This window comes from Globicephala melas, chromosome 1 (genome assembly GCF_963455315.2).
Source record: "Globicephala melas chromosome 1, mGloMel1.2, whole genome shotgun sequence".
Lineage (NCBI taxonomy): Eukaryota > Metazoa > Chordata > Mammalia > Artiodactyla > Delphinidae > Globicephala > Globicephala melas.
Window position 1 is genome coordinate 171,186,475 of NC_083314.1, and position 24,888 is coordinate 171,211,362.

The 24,888-nt window shown below is 56.3% G+C and overlaps 2 protein-coding genes across 3 annotated transcripts in view; one reads left to right on the forward strand and one right to left on the reverse strand.

Moving 5' to 3' along the window:
• The window catches only part of HSPG2 (heparan sulfate proteoglycan 2), a 102,076-nt gene extending 90,216 nt beyond the window's left edge, over positions 1 to 11,860 (forward strand). For both annotated transcript variants that reach the window (XM_030875628.3, XM_030875631.3), the window contains 22 exons: positions 258 to 355; positions 773 to 1,039; positions 1,780 to 1,889; positions 2,092 to 2,239; positions 2,322 to 2,438; positions 3,095 to 3,206; positions 3,997 to 4,141; positions 4,225 to 4,324; positions 4,468 to 4,577; positions 4,702 to 4,810; positions 5,367 to 5,465; positions 5,854 to 6,075; positions 6,366 to 6,610; positions 6,956 to 7,127; positions 7,222 to 7,344; positions 7,431 to 7,487; positions 9,248 to 9,323; positions 9,406 to 9,484; positions 9,610 to 9,680; positions 9,880 to 9,963; positions 10,373 to 10,476; positions 10,631 to 11,860. In XM_030875628.3, coding sequence (XP_030731488.1) covers positions 258 to 355; positions 773 to 1,039; positions 1,780 to 1,889; positions 2,092 to 2,239; positions 2,322 to 2,438; positions 3,095 to 3,206; positions 3,997 to 4,141; positions 4,225 to 4,324; positions 4,468 to 4,577; positions 4,702 to 4,810; positions 5,367 to 5,465; positions 5,854 to 6,075; positions 6,366 to 6,610; positions 6,956 to 7,127; positions 7,222 to 7,344; positions 7,431 to 7,487; positions 9,248 to 9,323; positions 9,406 to 9,484; positions 9,610 to 9,680; positions 9,880 to 9,963; positions 10,373 to 10,476; positions 10,631 to 10,803 — 2,821 coding nt within the window. In that variant the 3' untranslated portion in view covers positions 10,804 to 11,860. The remainder of the gene's footprint in view (positions 1 to 257; positions 356 to 772; positions 1,040 to 1,779; positions 1,890 to 2,091; positions 2,240 to 2,321; positions 2,439 to 3,094; positions 3,207 to 3,996; positions 4,142 to 4,224; positions 4,325 to 4,467; positions 4,578 to 4,701; positions 4,811 to 5,366; positions 5,466 to 5,853; positions 6,076 to 6,365; positions 6,611 to 6,955; positions 7,128 to 7,221; positions 7,345 to 7,430; positions 7,488 to 9,247; positions 9,324 to 9,405; positions 9,485 to 9,609; positions 9,681 to 9,879; positions 9,964 to 10,372; positions 10,477 to 10,630) is intronic.
• Positions 11,861 to 12,134: 274 nt separating this feature from the next.
• On the reverse strand, positions 12,135 to 22,264 carry LDLRAD2 (low density lipoprotein receptor class A domain containing 2). Its single transcript, XM_030883042.2, is given in 7 exon segments — positions 12,135 to 12,163; positions 12,247 to 12,336; positions 12,524 to 12,706; positions 15,883 to 15,945; positions 15,948 to 16,013; positions 19,165 to 19,596; positions 22,033 to 22,264. Coding segments are annotated over 7 exon segments (945 nt in total). The 5' UTR covers positions 22,115 to 22,264.
• Positions 22,265 to 24,888: the final 2,624 nt, after the last annotated feature.

Consider the following 24,888-nt stretch of genomic DNA (forward strand, 5'->3'; position numbering starts at 1 on the left):
GCCAGATATATACATGTGACCCAGATCTCAGCTCTGCTACTTGATAACCGTGTGATCTGGAACTCTAGACCACAAGGTCTTGGTCTAAAATGGGTGTGGTGATACTCACCCTGACTTCCTACCTACCTCCCATGGTTTTGGGGAGACTAGAAGTTTACATCGTGTGCTGATACTTGACTTTTAACTCCCACACAACTGCAAAGTATTCTCACCAATTGTTTTTATTCACTGATGTCTTATTATTTTTTTCTTTACAGAATCCAGAACTTGGACCAGAGCTGCCAAGGGACGTATGTTTGCCAGGCCCATGGACCATGGGGACAGGCCCAGGCCAGTGCCCAGCTTGTTGTCCAAGGTAGGACGGTGGCTTCAGGCTTCTGCTAAGAGCAGGGGACAGAGGTGAAGTGCACAGGGACCATATTCCCCAAGAAACCCCTTAAATGTGTACAAATAAAGAGAATTATTCGATTGTATCTTGCTTTCGTCTAGCACAGAGTGAGGGGGCTTGACAAATATTGCAAGGGGGGGGAAGAAGGGAGATGGGCGGAGCGCTCAGACAAACCAATGAAAATGACTGCGATGCACAAGTGAGTGAAACGAATGAACAAAGAGCAAACAAGTGAGCGTGCTAATGAGTGGACGCACGAAAAAGTGAATGAAATGCTGCGTGCCTCGGGCTCCAGTGCTCACCTTTTCTGGGGCAGCCTGCAGCCTCTCTGAGCCCAGGCCTGCAGCAGGCTGCCTCACTCTGTTCTGCCCCATCCTCCCGCAGCTCTGCCCTCTGTGCTCATCAACATCCGGACCTCCGTGCAGACCGTGGTGGTCGGCCATGCCGTGGAGTTCGAGTGCCTGGCCCTGGGTGACCCCAAGCCTCAGGTGACGTGGAGCAAAGTTGGAGGGCGCCTGCGGCCTGGCATCGTGCAGAGCGGAGGCATCGTCAGGATCGCCCACGTGGAGCTGGCTGACGCAGGACAGTACCGCTGCACCGCCACCAGCGCCGCAGGCACCGCCCAGTCCCACGTGCTGCTACTCGTGCAAGGTGAAGGCTGGCAGGGAGCTCTGCAGGGCCGGGGAGCGTGCAGGGGCTGCTCTCACGCCATCTCCTGCCTTACCTGCGCTACTCCTCCTTCCTGCTCTCTTGGGGATTTTCAATTTGGTGTATTTAGGGAGCAGGTTTCATAACAAGCAGGTGCAGCAGGGGATAGCAGTGAGTGTTCCTCTGGGGCAGCTGGAACTTGCAGGGAAAAGCTATGCCGTGGGGCATCAAGAGGAAATCAGATAAGTAGTCTTCACCTGCTGGAGCTCCCGCTCTGACGAGGAAGACCTACAGCTCAGTCTGCTGGCAGAGACAGCGCAAACACAAAACAGACGTGAAAGACAGTAAAACGTGGACAGTGGATGTTGCCAGGCAGACACAATCTGTGTGTTCTTCAGAGGCTATTCTTTTTCACCCCAAGCCCTATCACTTGCCCCAAACTTACCCATACTGCCCTAGTACCCCCTCTTCAGGTCCCCAGAGGGCGGCACAATTTTCCACCCAGGTGTGTTGAAGAGGCTCGGTCTGTGGAGTCAGTTGAACCTGTCCCTGAGCCCTGGCTCTGCCTGGTTCCACCTGTGCAACCAGGAGTGAACGGCCACAGTTTCCTCATCTGTGAAATGGGGACACAGTGCCTCCCTTCCAGGGATGGCATGAGGATTAAATGAGTCAGGACACAGGCTGGGCTCACAAACGGTTGGTGTCATCAGGTTGATGGCCTGTGTCTCCTCCTCCCCTCTCAGCCTTGCCGCAGATCTCAACGCCCCCAGAGGTCCGTGTGCCCACTGGTTCTTCAGCTGTCTTCCCCTGCATGGCCTCTGGCTACCCCACTCCTGACATCACCTGGAGCAAGGTAAATGCTAGGCAGGAAACCAGCGGGCGTGCCTGAGGGGCAGGGACCAGGTCTTCACCATCTCGGTGCCCCCAGGAGCTGGCCCAGGCTTGGCCCAGAGCATGCGCTCCATGTCTGAGGGTGGGCCCCAGGCAGGGATGGGAGACGGGCCCCGTGGAGGTGTGGGCCAAGGCCAGGGTTCAAAGTGCCAGTGTGTTTGCAGCTGGATGGGAACCTGCCGCCCGACAGCCGCCTGGAGAACAACATGCTGCTGCTGCCCTCGGTCCAGCCCCAGGACGCGGGCACCTATGTCTGCACTGCCACCAACCGCCAGGGCAAGGTCAAGGCCTTTGCCCATCTGCAGGTGCCAGGTGAGACCACACACCCCGGGAGAGGCGGCACCCTGCCCGCCACCTTGTGGGTGGCGTCTTGAACTGTGCTTTCTGCCCTCAGAGCGGGTGGTGCCCTACTTCACGCAGACCCCCCACTCTTTCCTGCCGCTGCCCACCATCAAGGATGCCTACAGGAAGTTTGAGATCAAGATCACCTTCCGGCCCGACTCAGCCGATGGTGAGCAGGGGAGGAGCTGACTGGGGGGCCCGGGGCTGGGGATCTCCAAAGTCACTGCCATCAGGGTATGAGCCCTGGCAGCTCCCGGTCCTCAGCCTTCCCTGCCCCGGGGGCTCCAGGCCGGCCGGGCCTCCCCCTCTGGCTCATGCCTCCTCTTCTCCATTCCCTCCTGTGTGATACCTGCACCCAAGCCTCCCCCGGTCCCTCTGCCACTGGTGCAGCAACCCCCGGTCCTTCTGTCCCGTCTCCCTACTCCTGTCTCTGCTCCTTCCTCCTTTTCCCCATCTCTCACCCTTCCCTCCTCTCTCTCTCTCTCTTTCTCATCTGTCTCCTCCCACCTCTTACGGGTCTCTGACTTTTACTGTCCAGGCCTCCTCCTCTACTCGGGTGAGTCTCCGCCTCCCTCTCCTCCTTCAGGTAGACCCTACAGTGTAAGTGAAGCAAATTCAGCTCCTTTCTAGGAGCTCTCAGCAAGGCCCTTCTATTTAGGGCCCCATCCTGAGAGGGAGACGCCCTGGCTGTGTGGGGTGTGCTGGAGGGAGGGACAGCAGTTAGCGAGGGGAAAGGCTCACAAGCTTGGGCCATTCATTCCGGGGCTGGGCAGACAGGGAGCCCGTGGCTGGACGGGAGGCCCTAACACAGCTCTGCCCTCCCAGGGATGCTGCTGTACAACGGGCAGAAGCGGATCCCAGGGAGCCCCACCAACCTGGCCAACAGGCAGCCCGACTTCATCTCCTTCGGCCTTGTGGGCGGGAGGCCCGAGTTCCGGTGAGACCCTCACCCTCCCGGGTTACAGGGGAAGGGGGGCTGGGGGACTAGATTGCAGGACTTCCGTCAGGCACACACCACCCTGGGCTGAGTTGTACGACGGAGGTTCTGAAAGAAGGAGGAGATGTGACCGTTACCCTCGGTGACCCCCCGTGCTGCCGGGGTCAGCACAGTGCGCCAGCCGGGTGGCGGAGGAAGCAGCCTCAGACTTGCACACAGTTGCGGCAGAAATACTCAGCAATGCTAGAGTGTGTCCTTCCAGGGTGGGACCGCTGCAGGCCAGAATTCCTTCATTCATTTATTCATTCAACAGTTTTGTGCTGAATACCTACTATGTACCAGGCACGGATACAAACAAAACAAATCAAGTTCTGGCCCTTGTGGGAATGTATATCCTAGTTGGGGAAGACCAGCCACAAACAAAGAAGGAAAGAGACAAGGTCATCTCAGAGGGAGGAGTGTGCAGACGAACAGTGAGGCCAGGTGCCAGGCTGTAGGGCCTAGAGCCAGGGGCACTTGGAGCCCCGGGGGCTGCTCTGAATAAGCTCCCAGGGAGAGTGTAGGAGAAGAAGAACCCCTGGGGAGGGGCAGGGATAGGGTGAGCTGGGGGTGGGGGTGGGGCGAGAGCACGGGGTGGGGCGAGAGCACAAGGCAGGGACAGGAACCGGAGCAGGATGACAGGGAATGGCGTCGACCCCTTTGCCCAGCCTGGGCCCCCTGCCCAGCCCTTCCTACAAACCCCATATCCGCTCTCTCCTGCCCCGGCCCTCCCTCCCACCCCATGGAGCAGGTTTGATGCAGGCTCGGGCATGGCCACCATCCGTCACCCCACACCGCTAGCACTGGGCCAGTTCCACACCGTGACCCTGCTGCGCAGCCTCACCCAGGGCTCCCTGATCGTGGGCAGCCTGGCCCCGGTCAACGGCACCTCCCAGGTGAGACCCAGCCCCGTTCCTCTATCCCTAGCCCCTCCCCACCTCCGCTCAGCCTCTGCCATTCCTGACTTACCCCTGTCCAGGGCAAGTTCCAGGGTCTGGACCTGAATGAGGAGCTCTACCTGGGTGGCTACCCCGACTATGGCGCTATCCCCAAGGCAGGGCTGAGCAGCGGCTTCATAGGTGAACCCCCTCCCCACCTTCAGCCCTGGCCAGACCTCACCTGGCTGGCAGAGCACCTGGGAGGGCACTGCAGGGCGTGGGTCGGAGCTGGGCAGGCCTCCCAGCACCCCTGACTTGGCTCATCCTGCCTGCCCACCCCCCAGGCTGTGTCCGGGAGCTGCGCATCCAGGGTGAGGAGATCGTCTTCCATGACCTCAACCTTACAGCGCATGGCATCTCCCACTGCCCCACCTGTCGGGACCGGCCCTGCCAGGTAACCCCACACCGCACACTCCTCCCGGCCTCCCAGGCCGCTGTCCTCAGCCATGGCCGGCCCTGGTGGGGAGTGGGGAAGTGCCAGAGTGTTCTCGGTCTGACTTCCGGGGGCTGCTTTGCAGAACGGGGGCCAGTGCCAGGACTCGGAGAGCAGCAGCTATGTGTGTGTGTGCCCGGCTGGCTTCACCGGGAGCCGCTGTGAGCACTCGCAGGCCCTGCACTGCCACCCAGGTGTGTAACCCACCCTCTCCATCACTGCCACTCCGGCCTCTTCCCTCTGCCCGTTGCTGCCCCGTCATATCCACCCCAACTGCTAACCGCACTCACCACACTCTCTCCATCTTTCCCGAGTACTTAACCACTCTTCCTGGATTCTGACTTCCATCACTGCCATCCTAATATCCACCATGCCTCCCGTCTCTGCTACCCAAGCACTCATCCCCCGTCACTGTACCCGGACACTCCCCCCAGCCCCAATCACTGCTTCCTGGTACCTACCACCTTCCCATCTGTTACCAAGGCACTCACCCCACTACCCACCACCCAGGTACAGTCTTTCAAGAACAAAAGAGTCACTCGTTCACTCCCCGCCTTGCTCTCTCCTCTTCTGGCCCCACCCTTGCCCGAATCCATTCCCCCTCCCCGGTCACCCGATGCAGCCCTCCCAGGGGTCCCGGCCCTAAGGAGCCAAGGCCCCCGGGGGGCCGTAGTTAGAGTTCTGGCATCAGGACCCCACCACCTCCCAGGCCACCTCAGTGCCCTCCTCATTGGCCTGTGTGTCCCCCAGAGGCCTGTGGGCCCGACGCCACCTGTGTGAACCGGCCCGACGGCCAAGGCTACACCTGCCGCTGCCACCTGGGCCGCTCGGGCGTGAGGTGTGAGGAAGGTAAGTGGAGCTGGGCCTGAGACCCCCAGGGGTCCCAGTAAGGACAGGAGAAGCCGGGCAGGGCATTCTGGGGCCATGACGGGCCCTATGGATGATAAAATTATTCCAGAGCCAGAGGGCCTCAAAGTCACCTGGCCAAGCTTCATGCCCAGCCTGAATCCCGTACACAAGGGCCCCAAAGGGGAAGCCCATCTAATTGGAGATCCAGCCTGGTCTGTAGTGCTGGGGGCAGGGTGCTTCTAGGCTGTTGCAGCCATTGCCCAGCTGATCCCGAGCCTCTAGGACTGGAGAGTGGGGTGGGCAGGGGTCCCAGAGGAAGGCTGCATAGTTGGAGCCCTCCCAGGACTCTGGCATCCCCACTGCCCTGGCTGAGCTGTGACTGCTGCAGGTGTGACTGTGACCACCCCTTCCCTGTCGGGCGCGGGCTCCTACCTGGCGCTGCCTGCTCTCACCAACACGCACCACGAGCTACGCCTGGATGTTGAGTTTAAGCCGCTGGCACCTGACGGGGTCCTGCTGTTCAGCGGGGGAAAGAGCGGGCCGGTGGAGGATTTCGTGTCCCTGGCGATGGTTGGCGGCCATCTGGAGTTCCGCTACGAGTTGGGGTCAGGTGAGCACTGACAGCAAATGCAGTTGAGCCGTAGGCACCAAGCTCCATGCCCCCCTTGGCCCTCCACACCCCCAGGAGGCGGGAGGAATAAATTCTGAAGTCAGACCAACCGGAGTCCCCTGTTCTTCGCGTTCCTCTCTCCGTGTGACCTGAAGCAAGTCTCTAGACCTCTCGGGTTCCTCTGGGACACTGGGAGGCTGAAGGAGGTTCCCTGTCTGCTCAAGTTCCTGTAGGGGGTGGGACGGGGCAGAGGGCCATCCATGTGCCAACCCTGCCGGCATCCTCCCCAGGGCTGGCCGTTCTGCGGAGCTCCGAGCCCCTGGCCCTGGGCCGCTGGCATCGCATATCCGCAGAGCGTCTCAACAAGGACGGCAGCCTGCGGGTGAACGGCGGGCGCCCTGTGCTGCGCTCCTCACCCGGCAAGAGCCAGGGCCTCAACCTGCACACCCTGCTCTACCTGGGTGGTGTGGAGCCGTCCTTGCAGCTGCCCCTGGCCACCAACATGAGCGCTCACTTCCGCGGCTGCGTGGGCGAGGTGAGCGACTTCCAGACGGCAAGCGGGGAGGGCGGGGTGATTTCCCTCCGCCTGCAGCCAGCCCAAGGCGCTTGGGATCAGAGCCTCAGTTTCCTCCTCTGTAAAATGGGGATAATTACACCTGCTCTGAAGGTTGTAGTGAGGAGGGACTACACTCATGGATGCTCCTGGCACACAGTAGACCCTCGACTTTGGTCCTCCCCCCCCGACCCCAGAAGCCCACGTTACTGCTCAAGTTCCAGCCTGGGTTCCCAGCTCCCCTCTGCTGCAGTCTTCTCTCTGCTGGTACACCCATGCTTCAGCCTCCTGCCTTCTTCAAGTCCCTTGGTGTCCCTATGCCCACAGGTGTCAGTGAATGGAAAGCGTCTGGACCTCACCTACAGCTTCCTGGGCAGCCGGGGCGTTGGGCAATGCTACGACAGCTCCCCGTGTGAGCGCCAGCCTTGCCGCAGTGGCGCCACGTGCATGCCCACCGGCGAATATGAGTTCCAGTGCCTGTGTCGAGACGGCTTCAAAGGCGAGGGAGCCCGGCCAGGCACTGGGAGGGAGGGGTGGGGGGTGGTCAGTGGCCGCTCCAGCCCATGCCCACTCGCCTCTTCCCTGGCCCACAGGAGACCTCTGTGAGCACGAGGAGAACCCCTGCCAGCTCCGTGAGCCCTGTCTGCATGGGGGTACCTGCCAGGGCACCCGCTGCCTCTGTCCCCCCGGCTTCTCTGGCCCTCGCTGCCAACAAGGTAACTGCCCCAGCTTCTCTCCAGCTCCCCCTTGGGGCACTGGGGCCTGACACAGCCCGCCGACTGGACCCTGCGTCTCCCCACAGGCTCTGCACATGGCATAGCGGAGTCCGACTGGCATCTTGAAGGCAGTGGGGGCAACGGTACGTACTTGCCGTGACCAGCCAGAGGAGCTGAGCAGGCTTGTCCCTCCCAGGCCTTGGGTCTCTCAGCCCCTCTTCCAATGACCCCACCCCTCCATCCTGGCCTCTGAACAAAACAAGCCCAGGTGAGAGGCTCCTTGGGCGCAGAGAGACAGAATAAGAAGAGCACAGCCGCACAGAGCTGGGTCCTGCCCTATGCTCACTGCCTAGTGGCTTTGGGCAGGCCTTTGAACCACTTGCACTTCTGTACCCTCCTCTGTATTCGTGCATTCCAGCAACAGACATGTATGTGTGCCCATCCTTGCCCTGGGAGCAGTAGATACAAGAGGCGTAAGGCAGGACCCTCATTCTCAAGGATTCCACAATCTATTTAAAAGCAATGATAATGATTTGTAAAAATGAATACTTATTGAACATTTACAGGCCCTGTGCTAACTGCGTTATAGATACATACCTTATCTATCGCTAATATAACAGGAGAGGTAGTGGCATAGTGGATAAGAGCCTGGATTCAAATCCTAGCTCTACCACTTACTAGCTGTGTGACTTGGGTGACTCACTTAACCTCTCTGTGCCTCAGTTTCCTCACGTATAAAATAGAAAGAAGTAACATCCTTCCACAAGGCTTTGGATAAAATTTTGTGTGAGAGTAAAATTCTTTAATGTATTTTAAATGCTTAGAACAATGTCTGGTCCAGAGTGGGCACAGAATGTTAGCTTTTGTTAATATTATAGCAAAGACATAGGGTTGTCACAAGGATCCAGTTAAAAATTATGTTTGTAGCTGGATGTGAAACTTCCTGCATGGTGACCGGCAGATAGTAGGTGCTTGGTAACTGTTAGCTGCTAACTTCATCAGTTGGTGGAGGGTGGCGAAGTGTCACCTACCCTGGTAGCTGCCAGGCCCCAGGGCCAGCACTGGTGTGGGATGTCTTTGAGCAGGTAGGGTTGGGGATGTTATAGCCACACACACAGTGTGGACGATGCAGCCGAAAGGTCTGGTTTGCCATCCAGGCTTCCCACTTCCTAGGCAAGTCACTCATCCCTGAACCTGTCTTCCCGTCTGTAAGATGGAGGGATTACAAAGGTTCAGAACCGTTTATGTGCCACTGACCTAGATGACCAGCTGCCCCAGTTTGCTCAGGACTGAGGAGCTTCTGGGGATGTGGGACTTTCAGAGCTAAAACCAGGACAGGACCCGGCAAATAGAGATGGTTGATCACCCGACCTGGACCCTACTGACTGCATAGAATGAAATACATAGGATTTCAAAGGGAATCAATTGTTCTGAAAGAAGGTTATCAAAATATTAGAAGTTGTTTGCATCTCTATTAACGCATTAAATACAAGATCTAGCGTTGGTTAGGGTTAGGGTCGTTAGTCCCAACAGCTACCACAATTGCAATAAGCATAAGCAATGTTTTGAAATATTTGCAGCAACTGTAATGCAATAGGGAATCTTCCACTGGTGACTGAGTCACAGGCCCTGCTCCTCCTCAGTGTGTTGCCTACCTGCGTAACTAAAGGAACTGCTAACCTTCAGGGAGAGGAGAGCAAGGCTAGGACTGTAATGTTTTCCAAGCCAAGTTCACAGGCCTCTGAATTCTGCCCCCAGCCCCCTTGGGTCTCCAGGGACTGCAGGTTCAGAGCCCTGCAGTAGTACAGGTCGGGGTGGAGGTGGGGGTCAAGGGAACCGATGCGGGATCGATACTCTGTGTGGGTGAGCAGGTGTCCCAGCATCGCCCCCACTCCCCCGACAGATGCCCCCGGGCAGTACGGAGCCTACTTCTACGATGACGGCTTCCTCGCCCTCCCTGGCCGCATCTTCTCCAGGAGGTGAGAAGAGAGTCTGTGGGCCCAGGGTGGGGGACGGGAATCTGGGGCTTCTGCCCTCTCACCCACTTCCCCCGCACCGCAGTCACCCTGAGGTGCCCGAGACCATCGAGCTGGAGGTTCAGACCAGCACGGCCAGCGGCCTCCTGCTCTGGCAGGGCGTGGTAAGTGTGGACGTCCCGCCCAGGATCTCAGGGTTCCCAGCCCCCTGGTGGCCACAGGAGTGGGAGAGAGGAAGGAGGAGGCCACAGCTGTCGGTAGCCCCTGGAACCCTGTGCTTCTCTGGCAGGAGGTGGGAGAGTCCGGCCGAGGCAAGGACTTCATCAGTCTTGGGCTTCAGGATGGGCACCTTGTCTTCAGGTGGGTCCTGGCACCCGACCCTTCCTCTCCCTTCCCTCAGCCCCCTTACCCTTCAGTGGCTTCCCTTCCGGTCAGCCCCATGGCCCCCCCAGCAAGAAGCTGCAGCGCCCAGTGCCCCAGCTGCACACCACCACCACCGTCCCACACCCCCTCCAGTCCTGCCCCCTGCTCACACCCTCTTGGGCCTGTGTGACTGCAGCTACCAGCTGGGCAGTGGGGAGGCCCGCCTTGTCTCTGAGGACCCCATCAACGATGGCGAGTGGCATCGGGTGATGGCGCTGCGGTAAGGGAGCCCCCCGGGCACTAGGGCGAAGGGCCCGGAGTCCTGGACTGGGACAAGACGCCCCCCATCATGCGCAGGGAGGCAGGCATTGAGCTCTGGGGAGACAGAACGTGAAGCCAGGGTCAGGGGAGAGCCCGCCAGCCGGAGCGCAGACTTCCAGGGCAGGACAGAACTCCATGGGGTGGGCGCACAAGCACCCTAGGGGATGGATGAAGCCTGGGTGGGGTGCTAGGAAGTTGTGTTTGTGGGACCAGATCTCTCATCCAGCGGAGGGAGGGGGCAAGAAAGAACTCAGGGAGCGGGGTCACGCTGCTCTGACTGGAGTCTCTGTAGCAAAGGGAGGGGGCTCTCACTGGGTTGAGAAGGACGGGGGATCGGTGGTGAGGGGCCTGACCCCGTTCCACTGCAGAGAGGGCCGGAGAGGCTCCATCCAGGTGGACGGAGAGGAGCTGGTCAGCGGCCAGTCCCCAGGCCCTAACGTGGCAGTCAACACCAAGGGCAGCATCTATGTCGGTAAGTCTTGAGCTTGGGCCTCGTGCAGGCCTGGGGCCGCTCCTCCAGGTCGGGGAGGGCCAGCAGGGGAGGGGCTCCGGCAGAGGTAGAGCACGGGGCCTTCCTCCCCCCACCTCCTAGAGCTGACAGGCTCCGCCCTCTCCCTTCCCTGCAGGTGGAGCCCCCGACGTGGCGGTGCTGACCGGGGGCAGGTTCTCCTCGGGCATCACGGGCTGTATCAAGAACCTGGTGCTGCACTCTGCCCGGCCTGGCACCCCGCCTCCACAGCCACTGGACCTGCAGCACCGCGCCCAGGCGGGGGCCAACACGCGCCCCTGCCCCTCGTAGGCACTGCCTGCCCCACACGGACTCCCGGGCAGCGCCCCAGCCCCGCAGCGTCGACTATATTATTATTAATATTATTATTATGAATATTTTGTAAGAAACGGAGGCGATGCCACGCTTTGCTGCTACTGCCCTGGGCTGGACTGGAGGGTGGGCACGCCACCCCACACAGACACACCTGGGCAAAGCCACAGGCTGCTGGGCAGGGCGGGTTGCATGGGAGCAGGTGCCTCAAAGGGTCACCAGACTTGGAGTCGGGCACGGTGGCTGAGCAGGCTCAGAACTGCCCCCACCAACAGAGTCCCCCGAGGTAGCGCTGGGCTGCCCGTTTCTTCAGCCCTTGGGCAGCCCTCATTTCTACAGGAGCCAAACTCGGCTTCCAGCCTGGAGCCTCACCAGCTACCCGGAGCCTCACCAGCTACCCGGAGCAGAGGGCATCGCAGTGGCCTTCGCCACCCTCCTCTGGGTTGGGAAAGCTCTTTAGTGCTAACTGTGGTGCAAAAGGCAGCTCACCCCTGGGCAGGCAGCCCCCAGCCCTGCCAGCCCATGTCCCAGCGCCCCTCCACCTCCGCCTAGCCAGCCAGGCCACCGGCCCCTGGCAGCCTCCCCCCTCCCACCAAGCCCTCCTGGCCTGCATCCCTCCCACCCCACACCTAGCCCAGGGCCCCTGCCCTGAGGGGCTGCAAGGGAAAGCCCACCTCAACTCTTACCAGGAGCTGCTACAGGCAGAGCCCAGCACTGAGAGTGTCTCCCTGCCTGCACCAGGCCACGTCCCCCCGCTGATCTGGAAGTGAAGGCCCAGGGCACATGGGGGGAGGAGAGCATTGGTGGTCAGAAAGAGTTAATGCCTTGGGTAGGGGAGCCGGGACTCATGACTGGGAGGGACAGGAAGGGGGCGTGACAGCCCTGCCCCCTCTGTGGGAGCCCCAGGGCCCAACTGGGGGCAAGCGCCCTCCCCACCAGCAACCCCCAGAGGTGGGTCCGGGACGCCTGGCCTCTGTGTCCTAGAAGGGACCCTCCTGTGGTCTTTATCCTGATCTTTCTTAATAAACGGTGCTATCCCCGCCAGGGCTGTCTCCTGTGTCTTTGGCTACGACTGGACTCGTGGTACCTGAGGGTGGGCCAGGATGGGGCAAAGCAGGGCAAGTGAGGTCTGGGCATGAAGCAAGGCAGCTTCAGGGGAGCGAGGCCCCTACTCCCTGCCCTTCACTGATCCAGCCGAGTGCCAGTCACCATGCAAGTTGCAGGGTCAGCTGCCTCCTGTGGCCTTCACCATGACCCTGTGAGGCAGGAATCATCCCATTTTCCAGAGGGGCAGACTGAGTCTCGGAGGGTTATATGATCTGCCCAAGGTTAGACAGCCCTGTGGGGGGTGGGGGCAGAACCCGGGGACTGTCTGACCCCAGAGCCCACTCTCCTTCCTCTGATGCCCACAGCCCCCCTGACCTGGCTCACTCAGCCGCAGGCCCCCAGGGGCCACCTGGCCAGGACGTGTGTAACAGACGGTGCACACCACCAGCGCCCCAAGCCAGCCGGCTGGAGGAGCAGCAGCTCCAGAGGAGGCCCACGAGGAGGCCAGCGCCACCCCCGCGGCTGGAGGCCTGTAGAAAGAAAGAGCACTCAGGCCTCAGCCTGGGCCAGCTGCCCCCACCCATCACTGGAGAGGGACAAGTGTGATCTCGGCGGAAGGAGCGGCAGCAGGTGATAACCAAGAGCCATCTACCTTCCGGAGCGGCATCCTGTCGTGCAGGGTCACGGCGTGCTGGGGGGCTCCTCTCAGCTGCCATCCCCAGGGGGCCCGCAGACCCGAGAGCTGGGGGAAGAGTCAGGGGCCCGGAGGTACCATCATCCGTACTCCCTTCCTGGCTGGGCACTGGAGAGGGACCGGCAGTGGCAAATAACAGCTCTAACACACTGAGATCTGCCCCTTGCAGGGTATGATTATGTCTCGTTTAATCCTCCCCAAATCTCTTAGTGTTAGTATTTTTATTTCACAGATAAGAGAAGTGAGGCACAGAGAGGTTAAGTCACTTGCCCAGATCACACAGCTGGAAGTGACAGGGGTGGACTTGAACTCACAGTCTAGCTCCAGGGGCTGGGGTGGATGAACGGAGCTACTTCTCAAGGAGTAACGCTGCACTGAGCATTTTCTCTGCACCGAGAACCATGCTCTGCGCTGGGCCCTTCACCCACAGGCTTTCACTTAAAGTTCATGACAAATCTGAGAGGTTAGGTTTATCATCCCCAGTTTACAGATAAGGAAACAGAGACACAGAGAGGTTCATTCTTCCACTCATCTGATGAGTATTTTTCAATCACCTGCTACTGTACCCCAGGCATTGCTCTAGGGACTGGGGGATATGACAGTGAGCAAAACAGACAAAAAGGCCCCCATGGAGCTGGCGTTTTAGTGCGAGGCAACACAAAACACAAATTCCACCACGTGTCAAATGGAGACAGGAGCTACGAGGGAAAGTCAAGCAGGGCAGGAGGGACAGGGCGCGCTGGCGAGGGGCAAGGTTGCTAGTTTTCTTTCAATTGTGGTAAACTCTACAAAACAAAATGTACCATTTTAACCGTTTTTAAGGACAGTTCCATAGTATTAAGTCCATTCATATTGTTGAGCAGCCATCAACACCATCCGTTCTCAGGACTGTTTTCCTCTCATAAAACTGGAACTCTGTACCCATCGTGAATAACTCCCCATTTCCCCCACAGCCCCTGGCAACCATCATTCTGCTTTCCGTCTCTCTGAGTTCTCTGGGTGTCTCATATAGGTAGAATCACATAGTATTCGTCCTTCTGTGACTGGTTCATTGCAGTCAGCATAATGTCCTCAAGGTTCATCCATGTTGTAGCATGTGTCGGCAGTTCCTTCCTTTGTAGGGCTGAACGATATTCCATTGTGTGGACATACCACGTTTTGTTTACCTGTTTTGCTTTCAATGGACACAGGGCTGCTTTTCGTGTTTTTTTTTTTTTTTTTTTTTTTGCCCGCACAGCTTGTGGGATCTTAGTTCCCCGACCAGGGAACCCGTGGCCCCTGCAGTGGAAGCGCAGAGTCCTAACCACTGGACTGCCCAGGGAAATCCCAGGGTTGCTATTTTTAAACAAAGGGGTAAGGAAAGAGCTCATGGAGAGGGTGAGGGTTAAGTCAAGACCTGCAGAAGGCAAAGGAATGAGCATGTGAACCTCTGGGCAAAGCCTTCCAGGTAGAGGAAAGAGCTAGTGAGAGACCAGAGGCGGGACAAGACTGGAGCGTGGAAGGAGCTGCCAGGGGCCAGAGTGGAGGAGCTGTTGGAGCAAGCGAGCAGGTGGGAGGTGACGGGCCAGGTCACTCAGGACCTGGAGGCCCCTGGGAGGCTTGTGTGGGCTGAGTGAGGAGTGAGGAGGGTCCTGCGCACGGGAGTGATGCGATCTGACTTAGTGTTTTAAAAGGCTCCTCTGGGGAATTCCCTGGTGGTCCAGCGGTTAAGATGCCACACTTCCACTGCTGGGGGCCCAGGTTCAATCCCTGGTCCGGGAACTAAGATCCCGCAAGCCGAGGGGGTGTGGCCAATAAAAAAGAATAAGGGCTTTCCTGGTGGCGCAGTGGTTGAGAGTCCGCCTGCCAATGCAGGGGACATGGGTTCGTGCCCCGGTCCGGGAAGATCCCACATGCCGCGGAGCGGCTGGGCCAGTGAGCCATGGCCGCTGAGCCTGCGTGTCCGGAGCCTGTGCTCCGCAACGGGAGAGGCCACAACAGTGAGAGGCCCGCGTACCGCAAAAAAAAAAAAAAAAAAAAAGAATAAAATGCTCCCCTGGCAGGAGAGCTTAACTCCCTGCTAGTGTGTGGGCTGCGCGTGATGACTTCCTCCCAAAGAGGGCAGTGTGGAGAGAGGAGACAGAGTAACAGCGGAGAAGCGGACAAACACAGCCTCAACCCGGTGACCAAGGCCAACATCAACATCCGTGGACCGTGTTGGGCAGTGATCGCGTTGGTCTGGCCTGGTGTGCACTTGACCTCTGGGATCTTCCTCCTCATAACCCACGACTGCAGTCTTATCATGAGGAAAACATCAGATTAATTCCGACAACACTGATGGCTTGGTTATGGGCTGAGAGGGAAAAGGGAGTAAAGGACCACTCAACCATTTGGGCCTGAACAACTGGAATTCAAAGCGGCCACTGAGTGAGAAGGGGACACGGGTGAGAAGCAGGACGCAGGGCAGGCTGTGGATCATGAGTTCAGTTTGGGGCAAGTTAAGTGTGAGACCCGCCTGCACAGCCACGTGGAGATGTCAGGTGGGGAGGTGGTTATATAACTAGTGTTCAAAGACGAGTCCAGCTGGCGATACGGTATAAAGGAGAACGAGGGGGGAACGGGTGTGGCAGCTGGAGGAGAGGACATAGGGCCTGGGCCTCTGGGCACAGAGCATAGTGTCAGGGAGGACCCTGAGGAGTGCCTGGGGAGGGAAGTGTGTGGGCTCCCGGGAAGCTGGGTTTTACCCCTCAGCCAGGTGCATTTTTGCAACGAACAACCTGTTCAACAGGACATGGCAACCCTGACTGGGAGTGGGGCATGTCCAGATTCCTAAGAAGGATAATCAGGGGTGACCTAGTCTGGTCCCCTCTGTCCATCCACAGAGGTCATTCCTGGTTCTGTCACTCAGTGACTCTATGACCTTGGGCAAGTCATTTCTCCTCCCTAGGCCTCAGTTTCCCCATCTATAAAATGTGGGAGTCAGGCTGGATCAATGGTTTTCAAAGTCTTGAAGGTCAAACTCAAGTCTCTCAGTGGGACATCAGTCAGCCGCGGCCCAGGCCTCCCACGTCCAGTTAAGTAGAGCATCTCTCCTTGTGATGTCTGGGGCCTCTGCAAGGCTCTGTGTAGGAAAAGCTTCCACCACTGAAACGACATTTGGAAGCAGCTGGATTCGATCACCATTTGAGCTCTAACATCCTCTGGTCCTCAGGCAGTCTGGTCTGATTGGATTCGCCACTACTGTGCTTCACCTCATCCTCTCCTGCCGCACCCGTGCCTCCGGCCTCCAGCTTCTAACCCAGCTGCTCAGCAGGACCCAAGCCACACCTGTCACTGACCTCTGCAGTTAGCTGCTGGCCAAGAAGCCTGGTCACTGCCATCGCCACAGTTGTCCGTGCCTGGGGATCGCACACCAGCCTCGGGGGGACGCACCGGCTGTTCTGACATCGGAAGTAGGCACAACAGCATCCTGGGGCTGAGAGGGGAGGCACAACGAGGACGCTGAGCACCGCAGAATGTTTGGCCCTATGGGGAGGGGATGCGGGAGGTGTGAGCAGGAGGGGCTGTCTCCATGTGCGTGCAGATGAGAGTACGGATGAGGCAGGTGTATGATCATAAAGATGATGGTGGGGACGGGGATGATGATGGCACCTAACGTTTATTGAGCTCCTATTCCAAGCCAGGCGTGGTTCACATCCCAGCTCATTAAGTTCTCACATTAACCCTGTAGGGTCAATACTATTATCAATCCCATTTTAGAGATGAGAAGACCGAGGCACAGGGAGGTTAGGTCACTAGACCAAGGCCACACAGCTTGTATCTAAGCAGCAGGATAGGAATTCAGCCCCATGCTCATGAGCACTGTGGCACCCATTGTGTGTGTGTGTGTGTGTGCACGTGTGCATGCACGCAGCCTATGGTAGCCCAGCAACCTGAACACGCCAAGCTCATCCCGGCTCGTGGCACTGCACCTGCCATCAGCCCTGCCCGTAACTGCATGGCTTGCTCCCCTCAGGTCTCCACTCAAATGTCATCGTGTTGGAAGGCCTGCCCTCACCTCCACGTGAGAACAGCACACCATCCCTCCCCCACCACCCCTTTATCCGGATTTGGGTTCCTTTGCAGCACTTACCACCTCTGCAGATTATGGATTTGATTGGTTCTTTGTTTATGGTCTGCCTCCCCCACTAGAATGTCAGCTCAAATGGGGCAGGGACTTCTCTTTCATTCACTGCTGCATGTATCCCTGGAGCCTAGAACAGCACCTGGCACAAGGGCAGGTACTCAATCTTTGTTAAATGAATGAATAGGCACACAGGTGAGAGAAGGGTATGACTTGGTGCACAGGGTGTGGCAGACAGGTTGGCTTACCCAGCACCCCATTCTGTGGAGAAAAGCTGGTTCAGGAGGGACTGACCAATACCATGGCTCAGAGGTGGACATGGGGATCAGAGCATTCCATTCCTGGCCCCGGGAACAGACACATGGCCCATGTGACTAACCAAATTTGGCCCCGAGGACTTTTGCTAGAACCATAAGAAAAGATCTTCGCGGTTCCCTGGCAGTCCAGTGGTTAGGACTCAGCTCTTTCACTGCTGGGGGCCCAGGTTCAATCCCTGCTCAGGACCTGAGATCCTTCAAGGCACTCGGCACAGCCAAAAAAAAAAAAAAAAAAGTGAGAGAGAGAGAAAAGATCCTCGCTCTTTATTTCACTGAGATGAGAGTTATAAGGGGGACTGTGGGCTTGGAGCTGCAGGGTCACCTTGCTGCCAAGTAGAAAGAGGAACTGGAGCTGCCTGAGATGGAAGCCAAACAGACCCAGTGCAATGCAAAGGGAGAGAACAAAGAGATAGAGCCCAGGTGGCATTCCTTGATCTCCTGAATCCAGCTATACCTGAACGAACACCTTAATATCCCAGTTATAGGAGCCCCCCCAAATCCTCCTTTGGCTTAAGCCAACTTGACTTGGGGTTTTTTCATGTGCAACTGAGAGTGAATGCTCTGATTTATAAAAGATGTGCAGGGGTAAGAGTGAATATCTGTGAGAGAGAAAACACAAACAGTAATCCAAGTAAAAAGTGGTGAAAAGTGATCCAAGGAAGCCAGTTGTGACAGGGCTTCGCCCCTGCCGCCTGCTTTCGAGTCCAACCCTGCTGAACACACAGCAGCCACAACATGCTTGGCTGGGACCTCATGGAAGGTGAGAAGGGGAGGGAGGGGGGAGAGGAGGGAGGGAGGGGTTGATTTCCAATTAGCCTGTGAGATCTGCTTGCAAAACAATATAATAGGACCCTTGGCACGCTACAGCCCACAGGAGCCAGAAAGGGGAACCCAGGCACCATCAGTCATGGCCCCAAAGACACACATGAGACAGCAGGGGGTGCTCTCTGACCAGCTCAGGTTGAAGGGCCGTCCCGGGCCTGGCATGTCGAGGTCCAGCTCCTGGTGAACTTGTGTTGGCTCTCAGAGGCCCCCCTGTTCTTGCCTTGAAGTGCTCACAACCCCATGTTTGTTTTGTTTTGTTTTGTTTCTTTGTGGTACGCGGGCCTCTCACTGTTGTGGCCTCTCCCGTTGCGGAGCACAGGCTCTGGACGCGCAGGCTCAGCGGCCATGGCTCAGGGGCCCAGCCACTCCGCGGCATGAGGGATCTTCCCGAACCGGGGCACGAACCTGCATCCCCTGCATCGGCAGGCGGACTCCCAACCGCTGCACCACCAGGGCAGCCCACAACCCCATGTTTAATTCTCCAGTCTGGACATTTTGCCAGCGAGGGCGATGATGCTTCTCCGAGGTTTTGGAAACTTCTGGGCTTTGGCAGCTCCTCTGCTGAAACATCAGTGAGTGTCTTCAGTCCTGGGGAAACCTGCTGGGACTAAAGCCTTGACTCAATTGGAGCAGAGGACAAACTCTAGCAGTTAAAGCCCAGCTCCTCCACCTCTGAGCTGGGAGTCCTGTGCTGCGTCATTCAACCTCTCCAAGCCTGCTTCCCATCAATAAATACGAGGGTATGAGCACTGGCCCAGCAGAGCTGCTGTGAGAACAGATGGGATCTGGCATGAGAAGGGCCACAGGCAGCGTTCAACGAGGGATTATTATTCTCAGTTCCCTTTCCTTGCCTAAGTGGGTTTCTGTCACTTACAGCCACCAGAGTCCCAACTCTCGGCCCCTCTGCCATCCGGTGGACCCAGGACAGAGAAGCCAGTGTGCGAACATGAGAGTGTGTGAGTTGCATGGCAGTGTGCAAAGTGGTATTGTGTACGATGAGGTGTGCATGATGTGAACCGTGTGTGGGAGAGAGTGTACAGTACGCCAGGCCTGTGGGTTGGGTGTTTCAGTGTGTGTGGTGCAGGCGGGTGTGCCAGGTGTGTGTACGAGGTGTGAGTTGTGCACAGGTACAGTGTGTGTGAGTGGGGTGGGTGCTGGAGTGTGAGGTGTGTGAGCGTGTGGGAATCGTGTGGGAGTGGGAGCTGTGTGTGAACAGGCGAGGGGCTGGTCCGTGCATCCATGGAAGTCAGGTTTATGGGGTTGGCTCTTTGGGTCTGGACCACCCCTTCCTGAAGCCCCTGACCCTGCCGCCAGGCCTCAGCCCCCGCCCTCTCTCAGGACCAGCCCGCACCCACCCAACCGGAAAGAGGAGACTTCGCCTACGAAGTCCACGCGGGGCTGGCGGCCTCTGGTGACCAGGCGCAGGCCCAGGAAGTCCCCGGAGGACGCCACCGGCCCAGTGATGCTCAGGCCGCAGAACCGGGCCCCCAAGGGCCATGGCGCCCCCGGTGGGCCCTCGTAGAACTGCAGGTAGGACCCGGGTGCGCAGGGGTCCTCCGGCGCCGGCGCCGGCGCCGGGGAGGAGGTGTTGGGCGCCGCCGGGGTCAGGCTGTAGACCAGGAAGAAGCGGAACTGGAAGCGGATCCTGTCGCCGGGGATCGCCGCCCGCATCCAGAGCCTGCTGTCGGTGTCCGGGGCCACGAAGTAGAAGCGGCGCGACGCGGAGTGCGAGCGTAGCAGCAGCCCGTCCGCCTGCCACGTCCGGCCGCACAGGTCCACCAGGTAGGCTGCGGCGAAAAGCACCGACCCTGGAACCACGCGGTCCCCTTCCAAGCCTGGCCCTGCCTTCTGCCCGCTGTGTGACCCCCGAGTGAGTCACTCAGCCTCTCTGAGCCTCAGTCTTCTTGTCGGGAAAATGGGGATGATTGAGCAATGTCAGAATTTTTGTGAGGATTAAAAAATGTAATTCAAGTCCTCAATCTCGTATTCAAAAACCCTAGGATGTGTTTCAGAATTTTTCAGATTTTAGAAAGATATATAATATGTTGCAGCCCCAAATGGAGTCTGCCACAGCCCTCCACGATCAAACACATTTTCTAGAGCAATTGCACAGAACATTTACCCTAAGTAGGACAAATACAGACTGTAAACAGCCTCCTGTCAGTTCAGGTCAGGTGTTGCCAGTTAGTTAGCTAAGAACAAATTTTGGTTGTCAGAGCTTTTCATATTTTGTAGTGGAAACTAAAGGATTGTGGACGTGTATGAGTTCAGTGCTTAGGGTAGTGCCTGGCATTTAATGAGCATCACGGAAGTGTTATTCAAGGATGGGGGAGGGAATTTCCTGGCCTTCCCTCCAGTGGTTAGGACTCCGCACTCTCACTGTGGAGGGCCCAGGTTCAATTCCTGTTCGGGAAACTAAGATCCCACAACCCTCGCAGTGCAGCCAAAAAATAAAAGGATGGGGGAGACACGGTTGGGCACCTGCCCAGCCAACAGGCATTCCGTTTCTCCTTGCTAAGAGAAACTTAATTCCCCTCAATTATCAGAGAGCCCCCCTGGTCTTTGGCCTAAACCAAGCCTTGTAATCCTAATTGCATTTGCCAGGTTTAGGGATTGGCCTGTGAAGTGATTCCGGCCAATGAGATTTAAGGAGAGGTTTGCTGAGCGTTCCTGGGAAAGGTTTTCTTCCCTGATTTAAAAAAAAAAAAAAAAAAAAAAAGGAGGGAGAGCTGTGCGATGAGGAGCCCCTTTTTCTTCCTGCTTTTGAAAGCTATTGACTGAGGATGCGACGCCCAGAGCTGCAGCAGATATCTTGCAAGGATGAGGTCATGAGAATTATGGAGGAGCCCTGACACGGTTGAGCTGCTGAATTAACCATTTCTGGACTCATCTATGGCCTCTCTTCTTAAGTGGAATAATAAATGTCCTTATGGTTTGTTTGTTGGGTTTTTTTTTTTAATTTTTTTTTTTGTTGCGGTACGCGGGCCTCTCACTGTTGTGGCCTCTCCCGTTGCGGAGCACAGGCTCCGGACGCGCAGGCTCAGCGGCCATGGCTCACGGGCCCAGCCGCTCCGCGGCATGTGGGATCTTCCCGGACCAGAGCACGAACCCGCGTCCCCTGCATCGGCAGGCGGACTCTCAACCACTGCACTACCAGGGAAGCCCTGTCCTATGGTTTAAGCTCTGTTTAGTCTGGTAACTGTTACTTACAACCCAAAACATCCTCACTGGTACAGGGTTGTTGTGAGGATTAATGAGATAACGTATAAGTACTCAAACCATCTGATTTTTGTAAGGATAGAAGGAGAACAAGACGTGGCTTTTCTGGTGCATGGTAGGGGCACCAGTGGTGCTTGAGGACAAGGCGGGATGTGGGTCTTGGGGGGAGAAATTCTCCGTTAGGGCTCAGGATGTGGGAGCATCTTCTCATACCTGTGCAGACCTACTAAAACCAGAACCTGCCCTGGAGGCACGCGGGACAGGCGGAGGTTCAGAGAGTGGATGAACGAGCACCTTCTCTGAGCTGGGCACTGTCTATGTGTCTTGCATGGTTTATCTCACCTTATATGCACAATAATAATAGTCCCTTAAGGCAGCGGTCCCCAACCTTTTTGGCACCAGGGACTGGTTTTGTGGAAAACAATTTTTCCACAGACGGGGGTCGGGGGGGTGGGGATGGTTCAGGTGGTAATGCTAGCTACGGGGAGCGACGGGAACAACGGGGAGTGACAGGGAGCGACGGGGAGCGGCAGATGAAGCTTCGCTCTCTTGCCCACCACTCACCTCCTGCTTTGAGGCCCGGTTCCTAGCAGGCCACGGACTGGCCCTGGGGGTTGGGGACCTCTGCCTTAAGGGGCAAGGGCCTATTATTCTTTCCATTTTACTGCTGAAGAAACCAAGTCTTAGACAGTGGAAACAGTAATGTCAAGGGTGTGTGTGTGAACGCAGGGCCGTCTGACTCCAAAGCCCACAGTGTTTCCCGGTGCCAGGCTGCCCCACCCGCCCCCAGACACCTGCTTCTGGGTGACTTGGAGCTCCAGCCACCCAGAGGGGTGGGGGTGGACTTGAGGGTGCCAGCCAAGACCAGGCACAGGGTTTCCCAGTGTCCCCCAACTCAAGGGATCCCAGCTCATCAGGGTGAGTGCTGATTGAGGAAACACAATCTCAAAGGGTGGTGGGACCTGAATCTCCTGCCTGCCCCAGCCAAGCTACCTTGTACTCACCTGTGTGCAGAGCAGACGCAGTCAGGGCAGTTGCCCCCAGCAGGAGCAGCCTTTGGGGCAGCTGCAGAGGACAGGCTTCCATCCAGGCCCTCCTGTGCCCAGCGATGGGGAAGACCTGCAGAATCTTCAGTTGAGGGTCTTTGGGGAGACTGGGGTATAGGGGCCTGGTTAGGCCAGTGGAGGGATTGGCAGGACACAGAGAGCAAGGGAGGCAAGTACGCCAGCTCCTCTGGTCTCGTCAGTGATGTTTGTGCTCCCTGTTCCAGATCCTTCTTCAGATCAGGATTGTGTCTAGGGTTGCCATGGAGATGTGGGACTGGGGCTGGAGCCTGGGGAGAGAAGGCGGGGAGGATGTCTGCTCATCCCCTGCCAGACAGGAACCAGGAAACTCAGATCCGGTTCAGCCACAGGGCTTCTGGGAGGGGGACCCACAGCCTCAGAGAGCTGCTGCCTTCCTGGAGAAGTTGGCATTTTAGGGCTGAGCTTAAGGGAGGCCCAGGACATCAAAGGGCCTCTCTGAGGGCCTAGAGAGACAGCAAATGGTGAATGAGCACTGGCCCAGGAGTCTGCTCTATTTTACAGACAAAGTATTCCTGCCTCAGGACCTTTGCCCTCACCGTTCCTCCACCTGGGGTGCTCCTCTCCCATGGAGGTCCATGGCTGGCTTCTCCGGCTCACTCAGATTTCGAGCTCACATGTCACCTGCTCAGACCACATTTCCCTGACCACTTCTCAGTCTGAATTAGTGTTCTCCCTCCCTGTCACTCAGTCCCATGTCCACGAATTTATCTCAGCACTCACTGGAATTACTTTGCTTATTTATATCTATCTTGTATGTACTGTCCTTTGACCGCCCCCTACCCACTAAAATTGTGTTCTGTGAGTGTCTTGTTGTTCTCTGAAGCCCTAGGTCATAGAACAGTGCCTGGCACAGAGCAGGCATCCAGGAAATAAGAACGAATGTGTGGGGACTTCCCTGGTGGCATAGTGGTTAAGAATCCACCTGCCAATGCAGGGGACACGGGTTCGAGCCCTGGTCTGGGAAGATCCCACATGCCGCCGAGCAACTAAGCCTGTGCGCCACAGCTACTGAGCCTGCGCTCTAGAGTCTGCAAGCCACAACTAGAGCTCACGTGCCACAACTACTGAAGCCCACGCACCTAGAGCCCGTGCTCCGCAGCAAGAGAAGCCACCGCAGTGAGGAGCATGCGCACCGCAACGAAGACCCAACACAGCCAAAAATAAATAAATAAATTTTTAAAAAAGAAAAGGGACGAATGTGTGACGTTGAGCAAATGACCTCCCTTTTTTCTGGGTTTTACTTCCCCATGTGTAAAAGGAAGGGCTTGGGCCATTTCAGCCTTTTTCAAAACCTGTAATTAGTAGAACCATTTTTTTACAAAGGCATTATACATGGAACCTTAATATATAAAGCTGAAACTTTTCAAGTCTCAGTTTCCTTATCTGTAAAATGGAATAATGATAGTTCCAACTGTGTAGGTATATTGTAAAGGGTAAGTAACTCGATACCAGTGGGGTATCAAGTGACTTACTTAGAACAGTGTCTGTCACATAGTAAAGTGCACAATGCACGTCAGGCTGATGATGACCCTTAATGTCACCATTATTACTTAAACAGAGGTCATGTATGTTTTAAGACGTCCCCACCTCAGACTTTGAGACACCACCTCAGAGTCTGAAGACTGTATGAGATGGTTAAAACCACTGGCCCTGCTGCTCTCTAATGCTCTTCTTTCTAGACCTGACATTTGATGCAAACTTGATACCCCACTGTGTGTGATGTCCAAGGCTAGGCCTTGGGGGACTTCTTTGGCAGGAGTGGATTTATCATGAAACTCTTGAAGCTGGCCGCTCTCCCTTCTGAGACGGACAACATTCTGCCTATGGAATGTGTATCTCTCTAAATAAACTTGATTTCACTTTAAAAAAGAAAGAAACTCGTGAAGCTTACACATCAGGACATATTATTTGCATGAGATTATATATTTTTATAAAATTTACAAAATTAAGGTATTTCAACCACAGTCAATTCAGATCACTGTCTCTTTCCACCCCGATCTCCTCCATGGCACCTCTCTTCAGATGGTCACGGGCATTTTTGAAATCTGGCTAAGGGGAGGTGGCTTTGGGTTTGGGTTTGGGTTTGGGTTTGGGGGGGATATAATTATGGGGTCCTAGCTCCTTCCAGGTATAGGTTTATTATTTCTAATAAATGCCCCAGAATGCCTTCCAGTAGTCCTCCTCATGCCCTCTATGCTGTGATATGTTGTGATATGAAGGTGCAGAATCAGAGACCATTCATTATGACTGGCCTCCCTGGTGTGAGGGTATTGGAGGAGAAATAAGGTTGGAAACATATGAAGCCAGAAGCCAGTCTATGGAAAAGTCTTTCAAATCTTAAAGCTCACATATGTAAGAAATTTGATAGAGGTTATCCCAAGTTTAACAGTCCTTAAGAGAATAAATAATCTTACTAATAACGAATGGCAAAGCTCAAGAAAAAAAGTCTAAATGATCACTAATAAAAAACTAATTTTGGTCAATCATGCAAAAGGAAAGACTGACTTATCTTTCTAGTCCTGTTATAGAAAATATCATGTAGTGTTGTCTCAGAAATCATAAAAGGGTGTGCAGCCAAAAAAAGTAAGGAAAAAAGTATCATAGAAGAGGTTTAAGCAGTATTTTAATTAAAATGTGCTATTATTTTTAATTTATATTGTTCATAGTATTTGTCAGTTTTTTTGTTTTTCTTTTTTATTTATTTTTGGCTGTGTTCTTTCTTCGCTGCTGCACGCGGGCTTTCTCTAGTTGCGGGGGGGGCTACTCTTTGTTGCG